Genomic DNA, 19,327 nt, shown 5'->3' with positions numbered 1-19,327 from the left:
AGAGACAAAGACAGACAGCGAGGGGTAAAGCTGGATGAGACGATCGTTGTGGATATATACTCCTTGCGGACGAGGTCTCCGCAATGAAAACAAAGATGATCCGGATCCAACCTGCTTGACCCACTTGCGTTGACTTGGACCGAGGCTGTGCGGGGTGACCTACGTTAAGCATAATAGAAAGCATAGAAAGTTTAGTTGAAGTAGAAGGTAAATATATTAAAAGTCAAAGGAAGTCTATAAACAAAAGGCAAGCATCATGGATATCCGCTTCAACAATAACCACCAGCAAACAAACTCCCAGCCATAATCCAAGCCAAAACAGGAAAACTAAACAGAAACAGCAGCAGAAACACTCGCACTACTCGCAGCCGCCGAATTCGCCGCCGCCGTCTGGCTAAGCTGCAAATAAACATTGGCGAGTCCCGTAACAACAAGTTCATCCGTAAACGCCTTCCCCCCCTTACTCGCAGCCTCATAAATCTCCAACTTGCCCGCCTTCTTCCCAGACCACCCCTTGCTTGCCTTGAAATGCGCCAGCACGGTGCCATTCTCATCAACACAGTCGACGTTCATATGCAGCCAGCTCTTAGATCGCTTCCATGTGAACGTTTGCCCCGGGAAAGCGTGCGAATCAAACGCGTACTCGTATTTCCAGTGGCTTGTGCCCTTCATGGGGACGTCGTTGCCGTTGATGGAGATGTCGATCTTGCGCGACCAGCAGTGGAATTGCACGGTTGCGGGGAGGTGTGCGGTGCCGGTTGCTTGGAATATCATGTGTGGTTTGCGGTTGTGCAGGTCTGCGGCGTAGACGAGGGGTCCGTCGGAGGTGTTTTCGGTGACTTTCATGTGTCGGCCGGACCAGGATGTGAAGGCGACATCGAGGGTTCGTGGGAATTGCGCTGTGCCGTTTTGGGCTTGCGCGTAGCTGGGTTGGGGGGAGTGCGATGGGTGCGATGATAGGTGCGATGAGGGTGGTGTTGGGGAGTATGATTGCGGAGGATAAGATTGAGGGGGGTATCCATTCTGTTGGTCGTAGAAGGGGGGTTGGTGAGGGGGGTACTGGCCATAGGGCTGCTGGGGGTACCCGTATGCCGGAGGAGCAGGAGGATCCTGGCCCCAGGAGGGAGGAGCAGCGGGATACCCGTTGTAGTTGTGCTTGGTGTCCATGCTGGTAATGGTAAAGTTATAACCCGAAGAGTGTGTTCTAAGTGTAGACGCGACCGTTGTAAGTCAAAAAGCTTGTAGAATTGTAGTTGCAGATGAGGAATTTCCAACCGCTGGACAAACGCTTCCTTAAATCAACCGTGAAGCCATCACCATCTAACCCAAACAGTACACATTCAGCGCCCTCCCTCAGCCTCAGCCAGAGACCCTCTTTTTCGATGAATGACGTCGCGATCGTAAGCCAAGGACCAATCTCACTGGTCAAAAACAGCCCCCAGATAATGGCAGCGTACCCGCTTTGCAGGCGATGTCAGTGGCGCAGCGCACCCAGCGCCGCGATTGCCCCTTTTGGGTTCGTCGCTGCGACAGAGCAACACAGATTGGTTGTTCCATCTGCCTCTATCGTGATTAAGATGTTTGTAGGGCTGATCGTTGCGACAGGTCCAGGGTCTCGAGTGCCGTCACCCTATAAGCACTCTGTTTGTTAGCGAGGGTAGCGAGTTGTCTACGCAAGCATTGCTTGGCTTGGGTTGGCTTGCTCAGCCTTGTCGTGTGGAGGATGGCTGAGGCACCTATTCTAGGTATCTTCGGAGGATTCGGTGGAATGCGATGGCCTCAGCTGCAGGGCAGTGCACTGCTTCCGTCTCTGTGCGTAGGACGTCGAAACATCATGAAGATGGTTCTAATGTGTCTATGACTTGATGTCAGCATAGTGTAGGGTCTGACAATCTAGCGATGGGGCCAGTTATATATTATGTCGAAGCCTAGCTAGGTGGATGACCAATGGGTGAAAATATATATTTTCAACACACGGCCACCTTCAGCTACCACGACTCCGTTACCGGAGCGGAGGTTGACTTCGGGCGACACGTGATATGGTAGACCTGAAGACATTTTATGATCCTCCAGACCTAGTTATGGGGAATAGAGTGTATATCGAAGATATCGACATATTAAACTGTCTTACGGCATTGAGTTCCCAATCACAATAACCGTCCACGCACATTCCCTCCAACACCACAAACAGTCTAACCAAAACCATAAAAAATGATCAGCATTGACCACGTCAACTCTGTCTCTGTGATCATGTCTAGCGACTCAGCGTCCAGGGGGCACCCGAGCATGAGCACGGTGGCGGTTTTGAGGACGGTCTCGAACGCCGTTCACCAACACCATGCACAAAATCCCCGCCTCTGAGTTGGCAAATATGCACCTCCAGTCGCATCCCACATTCTGTCCGGCTTTCTGTCCGCCCGAGCATATCCCCCATTTGCAGGTCTAGGAGACTTGCATCAAAAGCTAATGTATAGGTACTATTAAACCTTCCCCGTACAAGCGGCATACAAGTCACTATACAGCTGCAGAAACGGCCCCCCCACCCCGAAAACCGCTCGTTTCTTCAAAACCTCGAAACCCAGAGGAGGAGCTCTAGTGGGACTAGTATGCATGGGCGCCGGACGAGTTGAATTAATCAGTGAGATTTTCAAAAAAGGCAATCCGTTCGTGCAATTTTGCGTCTTTCTACCCCCGCGTCTCACTATTTTCCTACATTGCATGTCATTGATTCGCGCTCGGTATTCTGTCCGCCCGCGCAGATTCTGCAGTCTGCACCCAAGATCCCACCTGCACAAGTGACAACTGGCATTGCATAACACCGACGCCCGTCTGAGTTTCGTCCAATTCCGAACCTTACAACCACCATGTCTGTAACCGTACATCCACGGCCAGCACCACCACTCCCCGACCTCGCGAATGTAATCTCAAAAGCACTAAAACGCAACTTCACACACGCCACAGCTGTGGTCGTACCTTGTCCTGATTTGCGCGAGAAACCCTTCTATCTCGCAGCGGAGGGCTTGGCGGGTGATACGCGGATTGCCGATGTCGGTGGTCAAGGGAACTTGTTCCCGAGCCCTAATTTCGATGCGCGATTCAGCTTGCTCGAGCTTGCGGGGAGGATGGGGATGAGTTCTGAATGTGGGTTTTTGTTAGGTGCTGGGGCTGCGCCGTGGATGCATATCGGGCATAATGCTGAGCTCGCGCCGAATTTATCTTGGAAGGGGAGGGATGGGCTAAAGGCAGATCTCGCGGACTCACAGGCAATGGATGTTATCAACGGCAGTCGCGTCGTCGAAGTGCTACCGCAGACCACGACGGCAGGAAAAGCCATAAATTGCCGCCCGTCACCAACGAATAACTGCGCGCTCATGGTGAACCTCTTCGGTAGCAAGGGACACCCCGGCCCTGTCCTGAAAGTCACAGCTCGAAGTCGAACCGGTCCATTGAACTTTACCAACTCCATACGAGCTGGTTTACTCGAGGCGTACGGCGAAGAGAAACCACTCAGTATGGGAGGCGTCTTCCTGCTCAAACGCGGAAAAGCGAAGTTCCACGTCATGCCCGATTTCCCGGCGCCGGAGGACTTACCCTTCACCGACAGGAAGAAGCTCGAGAACGAGTGGCTAGAGTATCAAATTTGCCAGGCACCGGTGGTCTGTTTGACGGTCTTCCATAGCGCGGATCCGGAGGGTCTCGGACTGAGGATGGAGCACACGCATTGCTTCGATGCGGACGGTGGGAATAAGGGTGGCCACTATCATTACGATCTTGATGATGGTGCGCACGGTGAGAGGGAAGAGGTTGAGTATGAAGCATATTTAAATGCTGCGGAGATTCTTTATCGAATTGATCGGCCATAATGCTATCCCGGTGAGGTTTAGTGATTAGATGATGACTGTATACAGGAGAATGAGATCACTGTTTTACTCCGATTTCTGCCTACAAACTAACCTTACAATCCCTGTCCGTATCACCCCGGTGCAATACCCGACCTGGAAGATGTCATTGATCAGTCAGGGGCTTCGCTTTGCCCCAGACCAAGCCACCACGTCGACTAATCATGGTACCAGAGGCTCACCACTATGTCGTCGCAGTGCAAGACCGCGTTATTTCGGGTCTATTCCCGGGTTGTCAAACCGGACAATGCCTTCAAGTATCGGCGAGCGACAGATCTCTACGAGCGGGCCACGCCTTGCTTATCGCGTCCGTTTCGAGCACACGAGTCCATTGGCTGAAGTTTTACCGGCGACAGCAATCCTAAGGCCTGCATCCCATTCCAACAATCATAGTGTTTGATGTACGGGCAGAACGAATCGAAACGAAGCCAGTGTCATTTACCTGTGGCTTTATCTAGGAGAAAACAAGTGAGACAACATCACGTACCTAGTAGAATTTACGGCGTCTGTCCGCCTCAACCCAATCCACCATCACACCTTTTCAAACTGCGGAAATCTGACTCCAGAGACGGAAGGTGCGCGCCATGGGCTTGACAAAACAGGGGGGAACGACCTAGGCCCGGCTCGCCCGCGTCCGTCGCACCTACCCTTTACGTTTGAGTATACGGTCTTGTTTAGGAAGGTAAGGTACGGCTCCAGTGAAGCGGGCGGGATGTGAGCGCGACTTGATCTAGAAGTGCGATTACTGGGTGAGATATGCAAGGGCGAAAATTCAGCTCAAGTATACACAAGCTACCCCGGCAAAGTTGATCGACGGAAAGCGGATTCGCTATCACATCTAGCATACCCTCCTATGAGTGCGCGATTCGTGGGATATAGGAAGGAGAGCATGGCAATTAACATCTCAGAGAAATGCCCCTGCTCTTACACCGACACACATAGAGTCACCAGAAGACCCAAGACAAAATTACACAACACCCATTTCGCCGAGTCTAAGCCCACCTTACTCTTCTCCAGTCGCATACTCGCCGTTAGCAATCTTCTCGCTCAACTCCTCATTCGGCGCGATATACTCCTCAAGGTCATCACGCTTCTCAAGCAACAGATCCGCAACCATACGGCCGAACACGATCCCACCGGCCTCATTGATGTGCGTCCCATCACCCTCGCTAAGGTCATATGTTGCGGCGTTCTCGGCGCCAATGGCGTTGACATAGTCCGTACTTGCGGTGGTTAGGTCCAGATAATCGATTTCAGAATCTTCTGCGGCGGCAATGGCTCTCAAGCGCCACTCGACAAAGTCCTCTGATACCGTGTCGCCGTCGAAGTTTCGGCGGGAGAGGGGGGTGATGATGATCTGCCGAACCGTCAGCCACCATGCTTCGTACTGTGAAAAGGTAAGGTACATACAGGCGTCGCCCCCAAATCCTGGAGATCAGAAACAATCCCCTTGAGGTTCTCCTCATACTCATCCAGGCTCAGGCTTTTCTGATCATTATGCCCCCATTGCATTGTAACGATAGTCTCATAGTCAGAGATGGTCTCGTTGATATTCTCGACGAGATCTTCCCAGCGGCCGTTTGCAAGCCACGAAACCGTCGTTGAGCCGCTTTTGCCGCGGTTCACGCCGTCGGCTGGGGAGGCGACGAAGGACAAGAATCCATCACCCCACCCGCCGTTTGCTGCGACGGTTGAGTCGCCGATTGTTATGAAGTAGGGCGGGTTTGATGCGCGGGGGACGGGCGCTGGGGCACTGGTTGTCTGGTGCGCGAGGAAAGCGAGGAAGATTGATGGAGTTGTGAATCTCATGTTGGCGTAGGGATCACGGTGATATTCAAAGTTGACCTGAGAGAGACAAGACGAAGTATGATTGTTTTGGGAACTGAGCTGATGGAATAACCTTGGTGTCGGCGGGCATCTCGCCGTCTTTTATCCTGCGCGTCGGGTAAACCTGACGCTCTGCCAGGGCGGAATGTCTTGACGGACAAACGGTGAGGACTTTGGGGGCTGTAGATTTGTCGCGTAATGTCATCGGGCAAATATAGATATAAATTATGCCGACGTTGATCTACAGTCCTACCTGCCGTACAGCCGAGCCCAGCCAAGTGTCTTTTGCCTATACAGGCAGTGAGCTGCAAGGAAGCTCATGCAGGACAGTATGTCGCTTGATGAACTATATTGGATCTCCACAGTTGATGAAACCCTGATCGGGTCAGAGGAAGACCTGCAGAAAGTGATCGGTGAATCTGGGGTATTAACCCGAGCGCCGCGCTAGTCACCCCATACTCCGGAGACCCCACATCAGTACTAGAAGCATGCGATGGGGTGTGTCCCGATATCCAAGCTGCGGTAGCGAGGACAGTCCCGGCAGATATGTGCTTGTTTCTGAGACTATTGCATCTCGACTCTTTGTTGTCAAATGAAAAACGTGGGGCTTGACGGGTGAAGGCGGTTTTCAGGAGTGTTCTTTAAAGTATCTGACCACGAGGCAGCTGTATACCTACTGGAAACCCGCTATATTCCAAGTCCACAATACCGGACAGCTCCCCATTATGCACCATGATATTGCGCGCTGCCAGGTCACCATGGGTTAAGACGCATCGTCCAGTTGAGCTTCATGGGCTTTTCGCGCGCATGCCCGGCAACAGCCGTCTCCACAGCGAGCGTGCAGTGGACGACTTGACTCTATTGAGGCAGAAGTCGTCGAACTCTCCCTCGGACTCGAAGGGACCCATAAAGTGGAAGTGCAGCCGGTCAAAGAAATTGAATGTTTCCTGGCGATTAATCCGGCCGATATACGGCTGCGTGATTGTTCGGAAGAGAGGAACCTGCCCTTGCAACTGACTCTTGATCTTATTTTTTTGCTGTTTGGTGAGAGAGGGCCAGGCCTTGTCTAGTGACTGTCCGGGAACAACATCCGTGACCGTTGCTATAACCTCAGGATCAACATCATAGCATCCCAGGATACGGGGGGCCAGAATGCCCTGCTGAGAAGTGGAACGCATCATCTCGGCCTCTAATCGTACAAAGGCACCAACGGATTTATGCTTCCCGGTAACTGGGGTGTCGTTGGTTGTATGCGAGAGGACGACGCGGTTGCCCATGTAGTTGTAAAGCTCCTCACCTTCGATCGCATTGAGGTAGGTTGGCATCCATTTCTTTTTCTTGGAGCTCTTTTCGATCATTGCGGGCATGATTGATGCGATAACTATTAGACGTACCTCAATCAACGGACCTCGGGGGGGATCAGGGTCGTCGGATAGGGGGCAGCTGCGACTCTCCCTGTGGACATCGAACGAGGAAGGGGCACAATATCACACTGCAAGAATGTCACATTGATGGTCACCACACTCTCTAGACTCTCGATTAACTAACTAACAATGTAGTGGTCTATTTTTAGTTGGAGTTCGGAAAGTAAACGGCAACTTTCCGTAGCAACCTCAGGCGTTCCTGCGGCTCGTCACACTTGATCAGCCAGGCGGCGGTTACAGAAGAGCGATTAAATCGTGTCCACTCAATACCCGCTGCCAACTCAGCATGTCCGATTTAGTGTATGCAGCCACGGAGGACTTATGTACGATGGATATGCATGTCTATTGTGTTCGTGGGGTGCGTTGGGGAAGAGCCGCAGTTTGACATTGGATATAAATATCTGCATTACCCATGGTGTCACCGGCCACTTTGGCCAATAGAGAACATATTCTGTACATCGCCAGTTTGGCCAAAATGATAAGTCACGAACAATTCTCAGGTGCCATCAAGGAATAATCAAGGTCTAGAACCTTGATTCGCTTTACTTTTCTCAGTTATCAGTCTCTGCCATTGCGGCAATATAATCACGGCTACGGCACTGCCCCTCGGTATAAATTGAATCACTCCAATTACAGTGGGTCGAGTACTACTTTAGCACGTTCTCAACTGCTCAACCGTGTTTATAGCGCTTCTAGAACAAGCGCAACGCAATTCCGCTTTGTTCCCGGGTCGATTTCCATGGAAAAGCAGGGCGCTACGTCACGACTCGGAGAAGATCGAGCATTCCATAATTGCCGACCCTGGAACCAGAAGGGGATGCATAGGGACGGTGAGCAATGTTTATGCCCGGATTATCACCGCCGACTACCTAGGATAACCCAGTGGTGTCCGGATAGAGGTCGCGACGAGGCGAAGCGAAGGCGTTGGAATACGACTTCATTTGGGTTGCGGCGACACAGTCTTTGTTCCAGCTATCAAATGACGCGTCAAAGTTACAATTGACTCCCTAGGCGAAATTGCCGCAGATAGAGAGGCTCGTCGAGAACCCCTCAACTGCTGCGGTACAGGTCCTAGGCGAGCTATTGTATTTGCCTAGTGCAGCGCGGCGCGAGTCGCGTTGATAGCAATCTGGACCCAGTGGGCATGGTCTGGCTACGGTAACCTGTTAACATGCTGCGGCACAGCTTCCGAGAGACGCGCTCTTGATACCACCCCTGGCCATATCGCAGCAGTTCGAGCTAGAGGTGTTGGACGTAGTGCCTATAGCAAGGGGGTGCGACGGAGTTATCGGCACAATTCCCGCCTTCCAGCTACAGAGCTTTGAGCTCTATGTCGATCAACTTTATCCTGGCTTGGTGGCTATAATTCTCCAGATGTGATTTGCGAAGACTATTCTTGTGATACTGCGTTGCGTCACGAACTGGCGATGGGTCCGCTAGGATAGCCTCAACCTAGGCCGTGGCAGCCCGTCCACAGCCTCGTCAACGAGTGACGGATAAGATAGCGATCGGCGAGGGACAAGAGGATTTGACATGAAGTCTGAGTGATGATTACCGGCACTCGTTCTCGGTTGTGGTTCTTTGCAGGAGCTCAAGAGACTAGAGCGTTTCAATTATCGACTGTGAAGCTTGGAAAGTTCAGGGTGTCTCATCGATGGCTTTTCCGGTCGCGGCACCTTCAGGACCCATTCGCCAGTTGTTTGAGTTTCTCAGTGCTTATCGAGTCTCGAAATCTCGTATACCTCTGGTGCTAGTGAAAGCACTGTCTCTACTTGGGCCGTTCCATGGCTATCCGCCTTCCGAGCCTGTTCGCGAATAGACGTATCATCGTATGGCTGCCATGGCATGACAATCGACGCGACCCGTGCCTAACGAGATGGGTATCGACCAGTTATATTGTGTTTGGTGGAGCATTCTGGGGGCTGGGAAATGGGCCAAGCGACAAGCCAGGGGCGGATCGATGGGGCGAGACGGAATTCGGAGGGCTGAGGCCCGACTGCAACCAGGCTTATGCTCGTGCGATCGAGAATCGAGAATCGAGATGCGTTCTGGGGTGGGTTTGGAGTTTGGACCAGACAGATCATAGACGGCCGTTGTGATATTGAAGTTAGTTGTTGGTGATGAGCTCAAGACTCCCTGGCTAAGATGAAAGAGATAGATGTTTGAAGTCAACCAAGTCCAACAGGCAGAAGGAAGAGCACCCTGGCTAGGGGAAGCTGGACTATTTGCCCTAGGCAATCGTACTTCTGTCTAGCGCCTCCACGTGAAATGTGATGTGACGAGCTTTTCTTTGTCTCCAGAATCCCGTCACATCCTGGCCTTACTTTCGAGTCTTGAGGTTCCCCTTGATTTAAAGGAAGAGCTTGTTTGCCTCCTCCTTTTTAAACTCTCTTGCCAGCGCTGCTGCACAGTGATAACTCCCATTCTCCATTCTCCGTCCTCCATTTCCTCACCGGCCCGAACCCCCCGCTCCGCTCCCGTTTGCCCCATCCAGCCCCGCCTGCAATGGACGGGCGCGGTCCGTACGGGCTTGCCTGCAAGGTCTGCTACAAGGCAAAGGCCAAATGTGTCAAGCGGAAGGATGGCCCAGGATGCCACAGGTATGTTTCTCTCCGTTTGCCTTTTTGTGATGCATCTCACTTACACCGGATATGCAGGTGCTGGCGACTCGGCAAGGACTGCGTTCCTTCTGATTCGATCAGGAGGCGTACTATGGCCGAGTACCAGCTCACTCAATATGAGAACTTGGAGGGCAGGCTGAATGAACTCACCATACTAATCCAAGGTATGCGACATGGTGCGATACCTGCAATGCAGCTTCCTCTGCACCAGCATCTGCAGGAACTTCAGCAGCTGCAAGTGCCCATGTCCATGATGTCGATGCAGCCTCATCCTCCACCACCGCCGCCGGATGCTGTGCTTCCGTCCTCAACGCTGGAGACGCCGCCGGCTCCTGCATCAGAGCCCCCTGAGAGCCCGCCAGCTGAGTCGCCGGCTCACGAGATGGCAGTCGAGGTTCCAGCTCTTCCAACTCGAGATCATGAGGCAGCTCTAGCATCTTTCCGAGACCACATGCTACAGTTCTTTCCAATTCTCTATCTTCCACCCTGGCTGTCCGCCGAGGCGCTAAAGCAGAATAGGCCAGTTCTTTTCGAGGCAATCCTGGCAGTAACATCCCGTTCTGTGGATGAGAAGCGCAACCGAGGAAAGGCGTTCAAGCAGATGATAGCGCATGAAGTGGTCGTTGAAAACCGGTCTAGCCTCGATATGCTCCTGGGCCTTTTGACATACACAGCTTGGAGCAATGACCAACACCTGGAGACCAAGACTACCCTGCCACGGCTTATGGACATTGCACTCACGATCGTGCACGCACTCCGTATGGACAAGGCGGAGGCAGCCGGTTCCCACGCATTTTACGAATTTGGGGGCAAGGATGTATGGGCCAAACCGACGGATGTTACCACTGAACATCACGAGGGTAAACGGGCAGTGATCGGGTGCTTCCTCCTGGCGTCCTTGTAAGCTCTACAAAACCCGTGTCTAAAATGTTTAAACGGCGATTATCTAACACTTGTCATTAGCGTCTCCATTTATTTCGCCATGTCTGTCCCGATGCCTTGGACACGCCAAATGGAAGGTTTTCTCCGCGCTGTGGAGGACAGCCCTGAGTGGGCTGGTGACACCCTGCTTGCGGCTCACGTACGTGTGCAAATGGTGGCACACAATGTAAAGGTGGCCCGCGAGGAGAGCGACTCGGAATTGTCAATTCCATTTATTACCAAAACTTTCATAACGCAGCTCGACAAGCTGCAACAAACCCTACCTCAGGCAGCTCTAGACAACAGTACGTACCTCCACTCATCCCCCTCTCGTCAGTGTCACATTCTAACTTTGTCCTCATTGCAGATCTCCTGATAGGCCACGTGCACTATGTCGAGCTGACTGTCTATGAGACGGCCTTTACAGCAAAACTATCACCTGGGGTCGATGATGGCACCCAGACGCCTCTCGGAACCGACCCGAATGACTGCATGTGGCATTCTCTGTTGGCGATCCGGGCCTGGATGGAGAGATATGAGAGGGTTGAGCCAGATGATCACGTTGGATTTACCATCACCTTCTGGGCCCAGCTGTCGTGCTGCCTGGTGACTTTGTACCGGCTCACTGTGCACCCAGCCATAGACTGGGACCGAGAAGCCGCTCGCACAACGATCGATGTTGTCGAGACAATTACCTTTATATGCAAGCAGGTCGACAAGGTCAAACCTCCAACAAATGAAATCATGCCTGACGACTTTTGGACAAGACTCAACAGAATGTCTAAAGCAATCCTGTCTTGGATCTATATGACGGTAGGTGGTCGGCAGCCTCAGGCGGTGCCGGACGCTGAAGGCGAAGAAGACGACACAGGAGCGCCTGCAGCTCAGACCGCGACTCAGAATGCTTCTCAGACTGCACCTCAGGGCGCGTCACACAATACATCCCAAGATGCAAGCCAAGCTCCACCTCAACCTGCACCTCAACTCGGGCCGCAAGGTCCGCCACATTCAGCACCCCAGGCACCCCAGGCACCACCGCAACCCGAGCCTGAAGACACGGTCATGATGCAGGTGACACCATGGGAACCGACGGATGGTGCTATAACTTTAAGCGGTCCGGCGTGGGGGGCGCCGCCGCACATGTACCAACAACCACCACAATACAATCTTCCTCCTCCTCAGCCCAACTGGTACCATACGGCGCAATATCAAGCCATGCACCCGCACGGCGGGGCGCACTACTAGAATGCAGCTGCAGGCTTCGAAATTGCCATCTGTGGTGGATCAGTCGCTCTGGCGTTGGAGATGGGAGGCACTCTCTGGAGAGGACAATTTTTTTTTTTTTTTCGGGTTGTAATTTAAGAGGAACCGACTTATATGTATCAGTATTACACTGACCTTCCTTCGTTAGCTAGCTCACTTGTACTAATACACATGGCCGCCGATTTTCTATTGTTTGGACACCCGCTTATTTACTTGGCCGGAGTAATCCACCGGAGTATCTATGTCGGACTTTCTCTCATCTAATAATTGAATGCAGGGCAATGCCGAAACTGCCTATAGGTTGTCATCACAGCGACAAATTATGAAAGACGCATGACGATCTCGCGACGATTCATAGTCAGCAGCAGTCTTTCAGCTGGCATACTATCAGGACACCCCAGTCTGCGATTCCCAATCTGCTAATATATGTAGGTAGAAAGAAGCCGCTTTCGCAGATGGCAGTGACGTCCCAGGCTCATTGCTATCCTATCAGTTGCTTGAACAGGTCTACAGGCAATGTCTTCACAAGGCGACCTTGAGAAAGAGGTTGACCAGTCAAGGACTCTAGCGTCGAACGCTCCTTCGCCAGCCACTTCACCCTCTCTTTCGTCGTCTCCATCACTCCTACGATCTGAGCAGACTCCCGAGAGTCCCCCAGTGCCGCTCTTGCAGCTCGTCACAATCATCTTCCCAGTGACTCTCGCATACTTCTTGCTTATGCTCGATACCTCTATTGTGGCCACTGCAGTCCCGCAAATCACGTCTCGTTTCAACTCGCTGCTCGATGTCGGCTGGTATGGCAGTGCTTATCAACTGGGATATGCGGCTTTTCAGCCCTTGAGTGGCAAGCTGTATACCTACTTTGACACAAAGGTAAACTTGAATCTCATCTTCTATTCCTGCAGTACCGAAAATGGTTAACACATATGCTGAATTCGGACAGACCACGTTTCTATCTTTTTTTGCTGTGTTTGAGGTTGGATCCGCGTTTTGTGGTGCCGCCACCTCTTCCACGATGTTGATTGTCGGGAGGGCAATCGCTGGACTGGGCGCATCAGGCATGATGACTGGGGCCCTTACTATTCTCTCCGCCTGCGTTCCACCTCATAGGCAACCGCTAGTGATGGGTGCGAATGTTGCATTCGGACAGCTCGGGATTGCCGCCGGTCCTCTCCTCGGAGGTGCCTTCACCGAAAGGGTGTCATGGCGATGGTGTAAGTAGTATCCACTTTCTACAATCCACCCTTCTTACCACGACCAGGTTTCTACATTAATCTTCCTGTTGGGGGAGTGGTCTTCCTGCTCCTCCTTTTCTACCGTCTCCCAGGACAGCCCGAAAAGCCTCGACCGCGCGACGTTCTTCGTAGTGCCGCCAAATCGCTGGACCTCGCCGGGTTTGTTCTTGTGGCCCCAGCTGTCGTAATGCTCATGCTTGCCTTGCAATGGGGAGGCAACCAGTATGCCTGGGATAGTTCCAGGATTATCGGTCTCTTCACTGGGTCGGGCGTCACCTTCATAGTCTTCCTGGCATGGGAATATACTCGTGGCGACAGCGCAATGATACCGTTCTCCCTCCTCAAGCAGCGCATCGTCTGGTCCGCAGCGTCTACGATGTTCTTCTTCTGCGGCGTTCTCTACCTAGCCAGTTACTATCTACCCATCTACTTCCAGGTAGTCAAGAATGACTCGGCCTTGATGAGCGGTGTCCATCTCTTACCGTGGATTATCGCCCAGGTTGTTCTAGCCTTGACTGCTGGTGCCATGAGTATGACTTTTGATGACTCCCGTTTAGGGCAGGATTACAAGCTAACAAGACACAGTTCATCGATTCGGCTACTACCTCCCATCTATCGTCGTCGGGACCGCTCTTACAACCGTCGCACACGGGCTATACTCTACATTCAGCAGCTCGACCCCAACCGAACGCTGGGTAGGTTACGAGATCCTCTATGGCGCAGGATCGGGTATGACAACCAGTATAGTATGTGTCCCTACCTTCATTCTTAAATAGTCACTAACAAAGCCAAGCCCTTCATCGCAATCCCAAGCCTCATTCCCAAGCCCCAAATCCCCACCGTCATGGCCATCGTCATCTTCATGCAGTTCCTGGGCGGTGCCATCATCCTCTCAGCAGGGCAGACGGCCTTCAGCAATAGCCTGCGCGATTTGTTAACGGAACACCTACCCGGGACCAATGTCGAGGCGATCATCGCTGTCGGTGCTCGTTCAGTTCGGGATATTGTTTCTGGGGATCAACTTGCTATCGTGCTTGATGATTATACGACGGCCATCCAGCGCGTGTTTTATCTGGGTTGTGGAGTTGGCGGTGCGGCGTTCTGTTGCACTTGGGGGTTGGGGTGGAAGGATATTCGGTTGAAGGAGGGAGATGAGCTGGCGGAAACTGAGAGATATAGAGTGACTGAAGACCCGAATGACGGAGGGAATTTTGAGTCGAGGAAGTCTGAAGAGAGGGCTACAAAGAACGACGCTTAATGTCGGGAATAACCTTCGTCCAGGAAGTGGAAGCTGGGAAGACAATTGGGAGGAAGGAACCTAGGTATATAGAGAAATATTGTAAAGGTAGTAATTTTAATACCACATTCTTGTTTCCATTCGTTGCCGCACCATACTTATATAGCGTAATCTCCGTCATCCAGCAAAGAAGTCCTGGACGGTTCAATCAGTCTCAGATCATGTACATGTCGATGCGCGGGCTGTCGCCGGGTAGGTACGGTAGATCAGCGCCGGTCTGATCAAGTGTCTTTGTGCCTATCCCTCATGAGCAGAAACTACAGGAAAAAGCCGTCCAATCCTTTGTCCTTCTTTCCACCTTATATCTCATCCGAGCAACCCTAGCCCACTCCCTCGGTGGAGTATGCTACACATTGCATGCAGAACCGAGCGGCACCTTGTTCAAGCTTAAGCTTACTTCCCCCATACGCATGGACGGGCGAACAAAAAGCCATTTGAGAACTTTAGTGTTGATGGGTCCTCCGGGCGTTGGCGGCTGCCCCTGCATATTCCGTGCAGACTACAGTAGTGTCCAGAGTCTTAAGTGATATAAGCTCATGACCTTCTGCATGCACGGAATCATGCATGCACGGACTCATGAGAAGCCGTTTGAAATTTTTTTCAGAGGCTTTGGGTTTGTTTCTTTACTTTGGGAAGTAGCTTCAGATTTTCTTGCAGCGTGCGTGAGTACTTCGGGGGGATCAATATTGTAATCCACTTCTAGTTTCAAACAAGGAGGCTTTTCCTAGATTTTGTAAACAGATACCTACCATTCTCATCTGCAGTATAACTACTTCTAAGGAGTATGAGTGTCGACGAACAAAGGGTATGAAAGGCCCGCCAACATCTAAGCCAGGCAGTTTAACTACATGGGGTCAGGATACAGACCAGATCAAGAGTTATTGTTTAACCTTGGAGCATATGCGGTTATATCTGGGCGAAAAGACCGGCCCTAGTATAAGGTTTAAATCAGCAGTATTACATGATCTAGAAGGAGTAAGCCGCGGCATGACCCTGTGTGGGGTGGGTGATCTACGAACACCTCGGTGCTCGGTTTCGGCTGCAAAAGGAGATGTCGCTAGACATTTAAATGCATCGAGAATTTATATCGAGGGATGTTTAAGCTTATTTCTGAACGGGGTTCTGGAGTTTGAGCGAAAGCCGTCCGCATCTCCATGAATGTTGAAAATCGTATGTAGGTGCATGAAACGGTGGGTCAGATGAAGATGTAATGTGCATCCCGACGGGATTCAAGGTTCTTCAACTCCGTGCAGAAAGAGTGATCGAAAGCCGTTTCTTTAACTCATCTGTTGCGGGTCGTGGGTCTGCTGTCAGCCTCCAGCTCTCATCTTCCCCGCGCTCTACTTTAAATATACACAAGGCCATATGGAATTCTGAGACACCATCTCATTGACAGACTCTACGTGAGGGTTGTTCATTAATTTACAACCGTTTCTAGTCCCTTGAGGGCATTTTCTCTTCTAAAGAGTCTACGGTCACTCTTTGTAGAACTTCATGGGGTTTATGTATATTGCAAAGTATCGCTGTGGAGCTAGTGTGTCAACCAAGGTGGACTTGGATTGCTTATCTAAGCCAATCGGACATCGCCTTCCTCATTCAGTTGATCTACATATCGCTGATGTGGCCTGTCGTTTCAGAAGGATACATGATATCATATTACCCCTCTTCTTTGGGGTCGAATGAGGCCTCTGGCCAGATACTTAAGCTCTATACAGACTGTAATTAGAAGAGCAAGACCTTCAATATTCATTCATTTTTTTTATATCGATTAGTCACTCAGCTGGTATCCACCAATAAGAAGCCACCTCTGCCGCTCATATAGTGAGACTGTCATGTGACTTTCAAGCAGGACAGAATTATAGGATATCTGGCGCCATCGGTATCAATTCGCGATCAATGGCTGCTGGATTCATCAGATATCCAAGACTCAACGCAGCACTAGACTTAGATTGGGTCCACCACGGTGGTTTTTCGGGGGGTATGAGCCACAAGAACCTTGATACTTGCCTGCAGTAATACTCTTGAGGCTCGAGTCTCATCTAGGTTCAGCTTGAACGGTGGACGATCCCGCTGAAATGAATACTGGGGAAGCAGAAGAATGCGGAGGCATTGAGTACTCCACGCCTCGAGGATGGCGAGGGGAACCCAGTACCAATCCTTGTAGAAGGCCGCTAGATTCCGAATAGGGCTGAAGACTAATGCTGCCTCAGGCTAGACAGCATCTATATGGTGAGCGTTGTACAGGTATTCCGACATCTGCCATTGAGTAGAGATTGTGGCCCTGACTGCTTTCATGAGGCTGAAAACTGGAGGAGTGCTGTGGACGGCTTTCGTCCTTGCCGTTGATCTTTCCCCGGACTCCGGGCTTTCCTTGAACGGAGTATCGCTGAAGAGTAGCGAGCTATCAAGCTTTCAGCTGATCGGTAGACTTCCTTTCCAGATCGCCCGGCTTTGATGTCTAAGATTCGCTCTAGATTTCATTTTGACTATGCCTTCATAGTCCTTCAGCTTCTAGGCCATCCCCTGGGACCTTTGGATGCACGCGAGGGCTTTTGGCCCACCCACGGTATATGATCCATGTGACCAGACTACCAGAGGCAACGGCCACAGCAAGATGGCCCTCGTTGGTTGCTCGTTCTTCCCACGACTGCAGCTAGCGTTGCGAGAACGAATGTTCAAGTCTGCGTCTGCAGCGTCGATCGTATGCACTGAATACCTGTGGTTCCGACTTCCGATACATACCAGGGCAATCGACGCCGGCTTTCCCTCGATCCTTCCAGGTGTGCACCGCACGGAACCTAGGGTAGTGGCAAGCCTGCTACAGAGTACTACAGAGTACTACCGAGCACGAGAGGAGTTGAGACGATCAATTCTCGATTAGGTTGGTGGAATATGACTTTCGTGTGGGCCGGTGATGGGTGGAGCGGTAGGAACGGCTTTCGGAGGGGTTCCTCCGTCTATGCATGATTAGTATGCTAAAGAAGTGATAAGCTGCCATTTTTTTGGGAATGGTTTCTTACGCGCCTGGTAAATCCGCTCGGCCAGTCTTAGCCTGTCCTTTGACGTAGTGTATGCAGACCAGTAGGTCTACACTGAAGCAAGGAGAGTTCATTTTGGGATGCCTGCAGGACAGATGTCGGAGACCGAGTAAGGAGTAGGTAGACTGAATTATTAGAGCAATGCACTTCAACAATCAGTCATCTTTCAAAGGCAGTCGCTATTCCAAATCCTAATAAACAGCCGGCTGCTTAGTATAACTATGACAGCCTCCCAATTACGCCTGTTTCTCGTGCAATGTCTAGCATCGCATCAACAACGGCCATGACTTCCGGTGTCCGGATCGGCACTCGATGCTCTCCATCCCACTCGACCAGTCGCGCGCTGCCGTACTCACAACCCTTGTTCAACAGATCCCGGTGCAATGGTAGACCGGGGTCCTTCAGCCCATGAACATGGATAGTCGATAGATGCAGGGCCGTTCCGTAGTCTCCGACGTCGAACCCTGGGAACGAAACTTCATTCTGCAGGGTTAGCTCGACCAGCGGCGCTCTCCCCGCAAGCAGGATCGCAAAGCGGTAGTCCGCCTCCGATACCCGTTTCCGTTGATGCATGTGCATGGTATTCTGCTGTCTCAGGAGCAAGCTCGCTGCCATCTTAGCGCCCTGGCTAAACCCCAGTAGTCCAATCCAGGGTCCCCTGCCTCCAGAACGATCGTCCTCCTTCATAGCCACTTGGATGCTTTGTTCAATGCTGTCCAGGATGATCTTCGAAGCCACTGGGGAGCTGGATATGGGGACCGGGCCGTCGTGCGGGGACCCCGTGGCATAGCCGGGCGGGAACCAGGCTTTGAAGGGTCCCCATTTCTCGTAGACGCTTACTACGTCGGGACCGGGCGTTGTGTAGAAGGGGGCTTCTGCGAAGACGAGGCGGAAGTAGGGGCTTAGTCGGGCGCGCAGGGCCCGGCATTGGCTTCGGAAGATTCGTGCATTCGTGCCACCGCCGTGCAGGCACAGTATTCGAGGGAGATGGAGGGTTGTATCTGTGGCAGGGGTATAATTTGTGGATTGTGATTGGGTTTTGTGGTGATCTTGGTGTAATGTTGAGGGTTTCCGAAGTAACGTGACTGGCGTGGGCCAGGGCTGGATTGTCTCGAGCATTTTGAAGAGGATAGAGGTTCAGACAGACGTGGATATGACAGTAGGTACGCAGTAGCTCTCTATGTCTCATATAGAATTGTCAGGCACTGTGGTTGTCTGGGGCGTTACCCGTAGCACAAAACTCCGGGCATTATAGAGTAACCGCTTTACAGCCTCATCCGGGTCTATTTGGTGCCGTGAGAAACACCGTATTAGAGCATTGCCCTCGGTTAGAAGTGGTTTTATTGGCTTTTCTGGTTGCCTGGACCGATATGATCATCTCGCTACCGTTCAGCCTCGGAGTCCGGACTTATTATACGAACCGCGGGATGCCGAATAGCTACTCTCCGAGCACTGGATGATGCCGACGATGATCTGCCACCCGAGCCCAAAAAATGGAAATCGAGAGCAGGCATTCACTAGTTCTATGATTCATTGTTTTACACTCGTTGGGTTTGATGAACAGGCCCAATGGATCGGTCTGTATCGGGGGTTGTTTGCTTGACACGTAGGTAGCTCGCTAACAGCCAGATCACCGTTGCAGGATTGAGCTGAAGGCCTTATTTTGTCCACCGGCTATAGTTGCTGATTCTCGCTGGTTTTTTTGTTTTTGTTTTTTTTTTCTTTTTTGCCATTGTTCGAGAGCTTACGGTGTGGGTTGCAAAGCTTATACCTTGCCTGCAAGCCACTTGTTCCGAGTGAAG

The 19,327-nt window shown here is 51.7% G+C and overlaps 8 protein-coding genes across 8 annotated transcripts; 4 read left to right on the top strand and 4 right to left on the bottom strand.

Annotated features, from left to right (window-relative positions):
• Positions 1-195: 195 nt before the first annotated feature.
• Positions 196-1,323, bottom strand: BDV14DRAFT_181190 (uncharacterized protein). The gene has a single exon (XM_073770027.1). The coding sequence runs from the start codon at positions 1,165-1,167 to the stop codon at positions 328-330; it is 840 nt and encodes a 279-aa protein (XP_073624088.1). The 5' UTR covers positions 1,168-1,323; the 3' UTR covers positions 196-327.
• BDV14DRAFT_181189 (uncharacterized protein) lies at positions 1,324-2,262 on the top strand. Its single transcript, XM_073770026.1, has one exon. It carries the CDS (start codon positions 1,383-1,385, stop codon positions 1,650-1,652), a length of 270 nt encoding a protein of 89 aa, XP_073624087.1. The 5' UTR covers positions 1,324-1,382; the 3' UTR covers positions 1,653-2,262.
• Positions 2,263-2,427: 165 nt separating this feature from the next.
• BDV14DRAFT_181187 (PTD012 family protein) lies at positions 2,428-3,943 on the top strand. The gene has a single exon (XM_073770025.1). It carries the CDS (start codon positions 2,865-2,867, stop codon positions 3,861-3,863), a length of 999 nt encoding a protein of 332 aa, XP_073624086.1. The 5' UTR covers positions 2,428-2,864; the 3' UTR covers positions 3,864-3,943.
• Positions 3,944-4,902: 959 nt separating this feature from the next.
• BDV14DRAFT_204119 (SGNH hydrolase-type esterase domain-containing protein) lies at positions 4,903-5,708 on the bottom strand (the record flags this gene model as incomplete). Its single annotated transcript, XM_073774456.1, has 2 exons — positions 4,903-5,256; positions 5,310-5,708. The coding sequence occupies 2 exons, from the start codon at positions 5,706-5,708 to the stop codon at positions 4,903-4,905; spliced, it is 753 nt and encodes a 250-aa protein (XP_073624085.1).
• Positions 5,709-6,514: 806 nt separating this feature from the next.
• BDV14DRAFT_204118 (uncharacterized protein) lies at positions 6,515-7,093 on the bottom strand (the record flags this gene model as incomplete). Its single annotated transcript, XM_073774455.1, has 1 exon — positions 6,515-7,093. The coding sequence occupies one exon, from the start codon at positions 7,091-7,093 to the stop codon at positions 6,515-6,517; it is 579 nt and encodes a 192-aa protein (XP_073624084.1).
• Positions 7,094-9,452: 2,359 nt separating this feature from the next.
• On the top strand, positions 9,453-12,163 carry BDV14DRAFT_129676 (uncharacterized protein). Its single transcript, XM_073766079.1, has 3 exons — positions 9,453-10,671; positions 10,735-10,997; positions 11,060-12,163. Exons 1-3 carry the CDS (start codon positions 9,656-9,658, stop codon positions 11,935-11,937), a joined length of 2,157 nt encoding a protein of 718 aa, XP_073624083.1. The 5' UTR covers positions 9,453-9,655; the 3' UTR covers positions 11,938-12,163.
• Position 12,164: 1 nt separating this feature from the next.
• On the top strand, positions 12,165-14,555 carry BDV14DRAFT_129677 (MDR family MFS transporter). Its single transcript, XM_073766080.1, has 5 exons — positions 12,165-12,828; positions 12,899-13,169; positions 13,217-13,720; positions 13,776-13,936; positions 13,984-14,555. The coding sequence occupies exons 1-5, from the start codon at positions 12,472-12,474 to the stop codon at positions 14,446-14,448; spliced, it is 1,758 nt and encodes a 585-aa protein (XP_073624082.1). The 5' UTR covers positions 12,165-12,471; the 3' UTR covers positions 14,449-14,555.
• Positions 14,556-17,487: 2,932 nt separating this feature from the next.
• BDV14DRAFT_181175 (serine hydrolase-domain-containing protein) lies at positions 17,488-18,823 on the bottom strand. The gene has a single exon (XM_073770024.1). It carries the CDS (start codon positions 18,642-18,644, stop codon positions 17,745-17,747), a length of 900 nt encoding a protein of 299 aa, XP_073624081.1. The 5' UTR covers positions 18,645-18,823; the 3' UTR covers positions 17,488-17,744.
• Positions 18,824-19,327: the final 504 nt, after the last annotated feature.

Source organism: Aspergillus stella-maris, assembly GCF_047715825.1.
Source record: "Aspergillus stella-maris strain CBS 113639 unplaced genomic scaffold BDV14scaffold_69, whole genome shotgun sequence".
Classification (NCBI taxonomy): Eukaryota; Fungi; Ascomycota; class Eurotiomycetes; order Eurotiales; family Aspergillaceae; genus Aspergillus; species Aspergillus stella-maris.
Note: the sequence above shows the minus strand (reverse complement) of the source record. Positions and strands in the feature narration are given on the sequence as shown.

Bases quoted from the DNA above. Each gene is read 5' to 3' on its own strand.
- BDV14DRAFT_129676 (XM_073766079.1), top strand. From the start codon at position 9,656: ATGGACGGGCGCGGTCCGTACGGGCTTGCCTGCAAGGTCTGCTACAAG. The intron at 10,672-10,734 runs GTAAGCTCTACA...ACTTGTCATTAG, and splicing joins TGCTTCCTCCTGGCGTCCTT to CGTCTCCATTTATTTCGCCA. The intron at 10,998-11,059 runs GTACGTACCTCC...TCCTCATTGCAG, and splicing joins TCAGGCAGCTCTAGACAACA to ATCTCCTGATAGGCCACGTG.
- BDV14DRAFT_181190 (XM_073770027.1), bottom strand. From the start codon at position 1,167: ATGGACACCAAGCACAACTACAACGGGTATCCCGCTGCTCCTCCCTCC.
- BDV14DRAFT_181175 (XM_073770024.1), bottom strand. From the start codon at position 18,644: ATGCTCGAGACAATCCAGCCCTGGCCCACGCCAGTCACGTTACTTCGG.
- BDV14DRAFT_181187 (XM_073770025.1), top strand. From the start codon at position 2,865: ATGTCTGTAACCGTACATCCACGGCCAGCACCACCACTCCCCGACCTC.
- BDV14DRAFT_181189 (XM_073770026.1), top strand. From the start codon at position 1,383: ATGAATGACGTCGCGATCGTAAGCCAAGGACCAATCTCACTGGTCAAA.
- BDV14DRAFT_129677 (XM_073766080.1), top strand. From the start codon at position 12,472: ATGTCTTCACAAGGCGACCTTGAGAAAGAGGTTGACCAGTCAAGGACT. The intron at 13,721-13,775 runs GTATGACTTTTG...AACAAGACACAG, and splicing joins CTTGACTGCTGGTGCCATGA to TTCATCGATTCGGCTACTAC. The intron at 13,937-13,983 runs GTATGTGTCCCT...AACAAAGCCAAG, and splicing joins CGGGTATGACAACCAGTATA to CCCTTCATCGCAATCCCAAG.